General features: G+C 35.4%; 1 protein-coding gene across 1 annotated transcript in view; it reads right to left on the reverse strand.

Annotated features, from left to right (window-relative positions):
• The window catches only part of LOC115228474 (rho GTPase-activating protein gacT-like), a 19,973-nt gene that overhangs the window by 1,107 nt on the left and 8,866 nt on the right, over nt 1–10,000 (reverse strand). Inside the window, exons 3-5 of the mRNA XM_029799049.2 lie at nt 8,868–9,031; nt 5,432–6,638; nt 2,538–2,676 (exon numbers count right to left, since the gene is read on the reverse strand). Of these exons, the coding sequence (XP_029654909.1) occupies nt 2,538–2,676; nt 5,432–6,638; nt 8,868–9,031 (1,510 nt within the window). The remainder of the gene's footprint in view (nt 1–2,537; nt 2,677–5,431; nt 6,639–8,867; nt 9,032–10,000) is intronic.

Raw genomic sequence — 10,000 nt, forward strand, 5'->3', positions numbered from 1 at the left:
ATAATACATACATAATACATACATACATCATACATACATACATAACATATATATATATATATCTAATATATATATATATATATATATATATAGATACACACACGTATATATATACTAAATATATATATTATATATATATATATATATATATATATATATATAATATTAATTAGAGACAAAACCACTATTATGCAAATCAAACAAAGAAAGACTTAATCCAAACATAAAAATTTCATATAAATTAAATAAATTAAATTCGCCCCTACAATTGTTTTTCGTGTTCTTCTAAGGACATTCATCTGATTTTTCCTGTAAATTTGGATTTATTCCCTAATATTTATTATTATTATTATAGTATATTATATATATATATATATATATATATATATTTACAAAATACATATATATATATATAGGCTATATATATAGATTATAATATATATATATTTAATATATATAATATATATATTATATAATATATATATATATATATATATATTATATATAATACATAATCATGCATATATATATACGTATATATGGCATACATACATGCACACACAAACACACACACACACGCATACATACATATATATATGCATATACATATACTGGGGCATATATACATACATATTTGTATATACGCATGCAGTCTGAAGAAGTGAAGTGAAGTAAACCGAAATTTCGAAGTCACTCTCAACAATTACCCTGATTAAATAAATGAATATCTTGGTGCATTTTATTGTAATGAGTGACCCTCAAAGAAAGCCTTCGCTTTCGTTATATATCGTTATACATAAAACAAACATTATATACATATACACCTGCATACATATGTATACACATAAACTTATGATCATAAGCTTACAGACATGCATATATACAAACACACACACAATCACATACGTATATGTATAATATATATATATATATATATCTATAGATTATATATTCTATAATATATATATATTATGTATAGTATATGTTGTATGTATGGTATGTATGTATGTAGGTATGTATGTAGGTATGTATATGTATAAATATGTATGCATGAGAAAAGTCAGCTAATATTTATTCAGTTATGATGACTCACTGCATGAATTGTCATCATTGATCGAATTGTATTGCTTCTGTGTCCTTGCGACAAAGAGATCGAAGATTATGTGTGTGTGTCTTTGTGCACGAGCGTGTGTGTATGTGTATTTGTGTGCATGTGTGTCTGTGTGCGTACGTACGAATCTCAAGTAATATTTTTTTTCTGAAGAGATAATGAGGTATCTCGATGCATTCCCCGCTAGCGTTTCAATCCAGCCATTTGCAAAAGACGACAACCACATAAAGTTAAAAAAGGAAAAGAAGAAGCAGACCTCCACAGTCTCGTTCATCCATCGATTAGAAATTAGCGATACAACGAAAAAACAACAACAACAACAACAGAGAAGAAAGCCCTCGCAGTAAGAGTGTGGGATCTGTAGTTATATATAAGGACGACACGACCATTTTTAACTCTGCCTGATCGTGACATCGGTCTTGTTCGTTAAAAGAAATATATTAAAAAAAAAGCTTACACTTCACTCAGGTGCATGTGTAAATATATATCATATGTGTGTGTATATATATATATATGCATTTAATGCATAATGTATAATGTAATGAACATTCACATATATGTAAGTATATAACCAACAAGACCGGTGCCACGATCAGACAGAGTGTATTATAATATATATCATAGCAATACATATATACATATACATGTAAATATTATTATATATAGATATATATTATGATGCATACACACAAACACATACACACATATATGCATCGTGTGTGTGTGTGTATTTATATATAATAGATAGATAGATATATACGACGTATGTATATATGTATGTATAACAATATATATATATATATCTATATTATATAATATTATGTATAACAATATATATATATATATATATATATATATTATATAATATATATTATATATATATATATATATATATATATACTATGTTTGTTGACTGAGTGTCTTAAAAGTTTGCCAGCCTGAATCCCATAAAATCAAGTTTGGGCTAATATATATTTAACTGACAGCGACCACAGCATTACATCTTTTATCGAACATCTAAAATCTATTTCGCATTGATTGCCGAAACCGCAATAGCATTTTGTCTTACATATTATATTTAAGATGAATTAATCAAAATGGCATGACTGTGCGTCTACATGTATCTTATGGGTGATACATTATATTTTATGCATGCATGTAGTAATACTTCCACATGTTACATAAACGAGGAGAAAATTTTCACTGGAAGATGGTCTGCGTTGACAACAAAGTTGTGTGACACAAGGAGGATGTGGTTTCTTATGTTTCAAGCAAAGGCTCTGATAAAAGGAACGTATAAAGTTTATTGAATCTCGCTCTTTTTTCTGATGCAGGCGGAAAAACTAATTTCTTTCGAGTAAACGAAATAAATATGAGGAGCAGCCACAAAGATTCTTCGCTTATATATGAATTTCAATGTTCTCACCTGTAGAGTGTCATCTGTCCCATTGGTATATTGTACGGATTATAGTTTTCGTGGTGATGTTCTTTCTTTCCATGAACTTGCAAACACTCTTCAGTGATAGCATGTTCATACGCATCGTCATCCATGCCATAGTATTTACCTGTGGAAATTGGGTGACAAACGAATAAATACATAAATAACCACAAACAATTAATTAAAGCAGACGATGCCTTGTCGTCCGACATTAAAGCAGGCGATACCTGGTCGTCCGAGATTTTTAGCAGACGATACGTGGTCGGCTAACATCAAAGCAGACGATACTGGATCGGTCAACATTTAAACAGACATCTTGCGTATCAAGTTTAAAACTATTCATTAATCAAAACAGAATTAACAACCAACAAATCAAGGATTAACTATTTTGTTAACTAAATACATCAGTAGACTTCCGGTTGACTTTCCAATTTCAAATGGACAAATACCTCCTTGTTACAGAGATCAGGTCACTGATATTTTCTCAGCTTCAAGAAAAGTCATTCTTTATTGTTGTTTCTTGGAACCTAATATAAACTACACTATTTTTATATCTGCATTGTGGTTTTTTTGATATTTATTCAGCTGTTAAATCACTTAACAGTTTTATTTGTCCGCTTGTGTCTGCAGTGAGTAGTAAAACCGTTTTATTTGTATTTTTAAGCGTAAAAATAAAACACCGCAGAGTCCGAGGAGAGAGGTGGAGAATGCGTCGGTAAAAATTATACAGTGAATATCATGAGTCTGGAAAATTTCGTATGGAGAGAGGAAAAAGAGGAAATGTGACGTTTAGAGGTTAACGTTTTTTCCGAGAGAAGAGTTTTGTTGATATATTTAAACCGTATCTAATACAAATAATTCAATTTTGTCTCTGAATCAAAACTTTTAATTTTAAGTACCTCAACGTAATTAATTTCCATGAGGAAATAGACAGAAAATCGCCGAGAATATCAGAGGAAAATGTCTGGGAAATAAGGGTTGAGTGAGCAGTTTAGTGTAAGGTTTGTGGTGAGATGGACTGAATTAGAAAAGAAGAGCTAACAAACAAACAAGGGCCATGGTTGGGGATACGACACAGTGAGTTAGACAAGAGGAAAGGCTATAGAGCAGTGGATAAGTAGGAATATAATTTGAAGTGGGGCATAATGAGTAAACGGAGATTTAGCCTGGAAGGTATCATAGATTAAACTCCGCTAAAGATACTCAAGACACCAGGTTAAGGCGTTAAACCGGACAAAAGGACAGTAGATTAAGTCGTTCCTCCAAGTAAGGCATCCAGTCTTGTATATTTTAGGCTACATTATCCAACGTGTCCTTACTTTGTCGAGACGGTTAGGCTGGAACTGAGACATTTCGCTTGCTATTTCTAGCAGATTGATCATCCATGCAGAAGATCCTCGAAAAACCCCACTGTCCGAGATTTCCTTGAAACCCCAAGCGCAACTGCCCTCTCCAATTCCTTCTCTCTGACTACACTTAGAGAGGTAGCATCCCCTCTTACCATTTTTGCAACTTTCACTCATCTTTCAATAAACTCACTCAAGGACACCACTTTCCTCTCCACTCTCAATTTCCGTTTCAAGTGAAACTTGAAGAAGTCAATGAGAGTTCTACCAAAGAGGAATGTGTCTGTCCTCATACCTTTCGGCCTTGTCCACCAAACAACCTCTTTCTCCACAGCCACCAGGCAAAGGAAAACTGCCTTGCCTGCCCGATTGAAAGAGGGCGGCGGCTGCAATCTTCACTACAGACTCGGCCGAATAATAATAGGCTATGGCAAATGAAGAAGTTCCAATTATTGTTGGGTTCTTAGGAACAGTATCAGAAGGTATCAAGAAGAATATAAAGGAAATTGGAATAGAGTGCTCAGTAGAATTGTTACGAAAGGTTTGCCTCCTTGACACGGCCAGGATAATTCAGAAAATATTGGATAGCTGAAAAGACCGATAGCATGGTACCGTAGGCTGTAGGGAGCAAGACCGCTACGCATGCAAGACTCAAAGAGCTGCAACAAAACTTGTGATAAAAATATAATACTACTACTAACAATAATAGCTTCAAAGTTTGGCTCAAGGCCAGCAATATTATGGATGGGTGTTAGTCGTTTAGAGTGACCCCATAATTCAACTGGCACCTATTTCTACTCAAAACGTAAAAAGCCGGAACAAATGCCACAAGGCATCTTGTCCGGCGTCCTAATGATTCGGCCAATTTACTCCCCTGAATAATAGTTTTTTTCTAATATAAGCACTGGCAAGAACTTTGAGGGTGGAAACAGATCGATATCAACGATTAGCACTGTATTTTATCGATTATATGGAGATCAAAGGTAAAGTTGACTTCTGAACTTAGAATGAAAAGTACCGGACTAAATACATATTTCTTTACTACCAACAAGGGGCCAAACACAGAGAGGACAAACAAGGACAGACAAACGGATTAGTCGATTATATCGACCCCAGTGCGTAACTGGTACTTATTAATCGACCCCGAAAGGATGAAAGGCAAGTCACCTCGGCGGAATTGAACTCAGAACGTAACGGCAGACGAAATACATATATATTTTTATTACCCACAAGGGACTAAACACAGAGGGACAAACAAGGACAGACTAGGATTAAGTCGATTACATCGACCCCCGTGCGTAACTGGTACTTAATTTATCGACCCCCGAAAGATGAGAGGCAAAGTCGACCTCGGCGGAATTTGAACTCACAACGTAACGGCAGACGAAATACAGCTACGCATTTCGCCCGGCGTGCGAACGATTCTGCCAGCTCGCCGCAAGGCATTTTATCAGATGCTATGACTATTCTACCAATCCAGGAACCTTAATCAATAGCGAAAAATTAATTAAAAAAACGTCTTTTTCTTTTACTTACTCGTCTGATCAAAGCGTATGCTTTGGTCATCCATTCTCTGTTGTATACACTTTTTGTCTTGTGGTAAAATAATTCTCGTTTCTGCTGGGTAAAACCAATAGGTAGCAAATACAATATCGATGGAATGGTTGAAGTCTGGGTGGTTTGGAGGTAAATTAGACGGAACCAAAGAACCAGTTGATATGAGTCTCATCAGACCTTTCGTATCATGTGGACCAATATGGCGCCGATTTCGTTTTAAAGAAAACAATTTTTTCAAATTTTCTACAATTTTACTTTCTGAGTATTTCTCATTTTGCTTCTTTGAACGAGTTTCTCTGGTGATTCTTTGTTTTTCTCGCAGTGTGCTTTCTTGTTGGGAAGCATTTTGTTCATTCGTATGAATGTCTTTTACTTGTTTAGCGATTGCTCTTTTACGCCTCATAATTAAATTAGACAGTTCTTGTAACGTATGTTTGCCACTAACGTTGTTTTCAGCTGCTGAAGGACGGATATTTTTCTGCGAGCGCTTCCTTGCGCCATCTGGTGTAATGTCAGATCGAGTGATTCTTTTTGGTTGTCTTTCAATTCGTTTTTGTCGCATTCTGCCGTAATTGTATCGATCTGTATCACTGTATTGGTTTCTATAATTTCTGTAACGATTTATGTTCGAATTTTGTCGCAGTTCACCTTGACGGATTCCAGTATCGTCTTGACCATTTTGAGAGTTTTGCTGGTATGGATATAAAGAATAATCTTGTGAGTCCTGAGAATAGTCCCTCGAAGAATCTAACCCCGTATAGCTGGCTCCAGCACCAGCACCAGCGCCAACACTAACACCACCACCTCCACCACCACCATCATCACCACCACCACCACCATCAGCAGTGTCGTAAAAGTCACCATATTGTGAAGAATCGACATTGATACGGTCGCCATTGCCACCATTAGCATCGTTGATAATTCTTCGATTATTGGTGGGCCTAGAGTTGCTACTCATTCTGGTATCGATCCCGCGACCCAAGAAATAACCTCGGTCTCCTCCCAGGGCCCGAGCTGCATCAATGTTTTTATAGTTGTTATAATATCGACTTCCTTTTTGCTTCGACGACTTCCGTTGGTTATCGACGTGACCCTTTTTCGGGGAAGACCCACTCTCACCGCTCTTACCGTGTTGCTTCCTGGCCGATTCTTTACTGATTGGTCCATATTCGTTGATGATTCTCTGCTGCAAGAGTCAAAGACATTAAAATTGATGAGTCATGCAGAATCCGCCAAATATAAAAACAAATTTATTAAATAATAGAGCAAATCTCTCAAATATTCCATCATTTTTATTATCTTTTTGTTAATTATTTATTTTCTTGTTTCAGCCACTAGATTTTGCTGCGGCACCGCCCCGAAAGCTTTTACTTGAACGTGTCAATCCAAGAACTAAGTCTTTTTTTCTTTTTAAAGTCTGGTACTACTTTATACTATCGGCCTCTTATGCTGAACCGCTAATTTATGGGAACGCAAACAAACCTACACCGGTTGTCAAGTGACAAACAAACACACACACACAGAGGTATACAGAGTGTCCTCAAATTATCTTCTCATGTTCAAAGGTAGAAGTTGTAATCGTATACATTTATACCTATATATATATATATATATATATTATATATATATATATATATATATATATATATATATATATATATATATATACATACATACATATATATATACATACATACACATACATACATACACATACATACATACATACATACACACACACATACATACATACATACATACACACATACATACATACATACACACAGACACACTAATACACACACGCATATATATATATATATCGAGCTTCTTTCTGTTTCCGCCTACCAAATCCTCTCTCAAGTCTTTGGTCGGCTTGGGCTTTAGTAGAAGACTTTTGACCAAGGTACCACATGGTGTGGCTGAAACCGGAACCATGTATGATATATATATCGTATATCGTATATTGACAAATACTACACTAGATTTACCACAATGTTATATAATACACCAGATATCACATACTGGTAAGTTAAAAATAATAGATCAGACACGTCACATATTGTTATATAATAAACAAATTAGTTGATATATATAGCAGAAGATATTTTTGCATAAGATTACGTAATACACCAGACATTCGACTCGCTGTTACATAACACAACAGAATCTTCGTATGAAGTTATGTAATACAGATTATGTAGACTATAACAGAATGGGTGCAGACATGGCTCTGTGGATAAGAAGTTCATTTTCCAACAACGTAGTTTTGGGTTCAATCCTACTGTGCGGCACCGTGGAAAAGTGCTTTTTGCTTCTGGTCGACCTGTTTGGCAGATCAAGAATAAAGAGAGACTTCGGTATGTTGGTCTGGCCCTTATGACGGAAATCTTTATCGATAGAAAGTTATGTCGGTTGGGCCACAGCAGACTCCCTAAACAAATCCTTTACTCCCGACGATGCGAAAGGAAAAATAAGCCACGGAAGACCTAGACTGAGATTCGAAGGTCCTGCAAAAAGGAATCGATTACCATAATAAATGGCAAGCCCAATGAAAAGCCAACCAGTATGGAAAAAGCTTATCAAGTCAGGCCGAAGCAATGACTGCTCGTAAGTTCACGTGTCATGTGACATAGTGGAGACATGGATCAGGTTAAGAAGTTTCTTTTCCAACAACGTAGCTTACTGTGCGGCACCGTGATGTGTCTTCTGCATGTGAGCGACCAATGCTTGAGTTGATCCAAGGTTACGATAAAACACACTTATCTACGGTACTGCCACAACGAAATTGATATATATATATATATATATATATATATATATAGATATATATATATCTTATATTAATTAAATTAGAGATAAAACCACTATTAGGCAAATCAAACAATGAAAAACTTAAGCCAATACATAAAATTAATTAATTTATATTATTTTAAATATATATCAAATGTATTAAAAGTTTAATAAAAGATAATGAGTAAAACACTACGATCGTTTCATGGCTGTCCAATTCGTAATAATTCGAGTTATGGTTACAGTCAATCTTCAGGTAATTGAAATATCTATCTTAGCGAGGTTTAGCAGTATATATATATATGTATACACACATTAACACACACACACTCACACATATCTTGGCTGGATAGGCAGACCGGGTGTACGTAGCTATGTGTGAATATACCACCATGTCACACTTAAACCCTTTTTATCCCACGAACTATTCTGTTACCTCACTTCTTTTCTATGCTAATATTTTAATTAGTCATCCCTAAATTAAACTGTATCAAGTTTCCCTTAGTCATTTTCATCTCCCTTAAACGTCAAGTACAAGATAACGATCTTGGATCGATTCGAACGTAGAACTGCGAAGTTTGCACAATGCAGTATTAACGCTGTGCCCCACAAACTAACCTACCTTTTCGGCCACTTTCATCTGATCTTCTTCCCCAAAGTTCACAGGGACGGTGAGTGAAAGATAGTAGAGATAGTCGTCCAGATACTCTGGGGAGCTGCTGATGAACTTCACAACTTCCTCCGTCGTGTTTACCCACGCTTTGTGTTCGTCTTTGCTTCGTTCTTCTGTTAACAAAAGATCAACAAACGAAAGTACATCAAAGTAAGTAAAACCTGTTATTTATCCGAATGGTACTGACAGGGACTTCGAAGTTTCGACCAGCTAAGTCATCGCAGTCCGACGTTAGCTGAGCTGGCCGGAACCTCGAAGTCCCTGTTAATACTGTTTTCGCTTAAGAATAATCAATTTGTACTCAACTTAGTATGGTGAGGTTAAAGGCAGAGATAGAGATAGAGAGAGAGAGAGAGAGAGAGAGATAGAGAGAGAGAGCATGTGTGTTTGTCCGAGAGAGAGATGGGTAGAGAGATAATGATGGTAGTGGTGGTGGTGGTGGTTATGGTGGTGGTGGTGGTTATGGTGGTGGTGGTGGTTATGGTGGTGGTGGTGGTGGCGATGGTGAGTAAATAAGTGAAGGGTGTATTTTTTTAACTGAGCTAATATTTTTTTATATCACATACCACTTAACGCATGCGCATAAGTGCAATTCCGTGAAATATTCACGCTTATTTACGAGGCAGATATATGTAATTTAATTAAAGGTTGTATCTTATGTACGACAATACATTTTTTTCTTTGTTTATGGGCAAAATGGAAAAAGAGGACTGAATATTTATTTTATGAGCGCTGTGTATTAAATCTATAAAAATTGTGCATAACGTATATATAAAGTGTATATATAAAGTGCTTTAACTGGTCATCATATTCCAATTTCTTTCAGTTATCAGAGTAGAAGATCAGCGACTCTCTTTCCATACAGACACAACACGGGTCACGCTTTCAGGATTTTGGATAAAGTTTTCAGAAATAACCCAGAGGGATTACCATTAATTTCATGAATATTTATGGATCCCATAAGTATTTATATATACTTTAGTCTTTCATACGATAAATTTTTATAAGTTGCTGATTTTTAAATATTTTATGTATTTGTTAAGAGAAAATAAGGGATTTTCCATGCGCATTGAAGGTCCCCC

This window comes from Octopus sinensis, unplaced genomic scaffold (genome assembly GCF_006345805.1).
Source record: "Octopus sinensis unplaced genomic scaffold, ASM634580v1 Contig10659, whole genome shotgun sequence".
In the NCBI taxonomy this organism is placed as follows: Eukaryota; Metazoa; Mollusca; class Cephalopoda; order Octopoda; family Octopodidae; genus Octopus; species Octopus sinensis.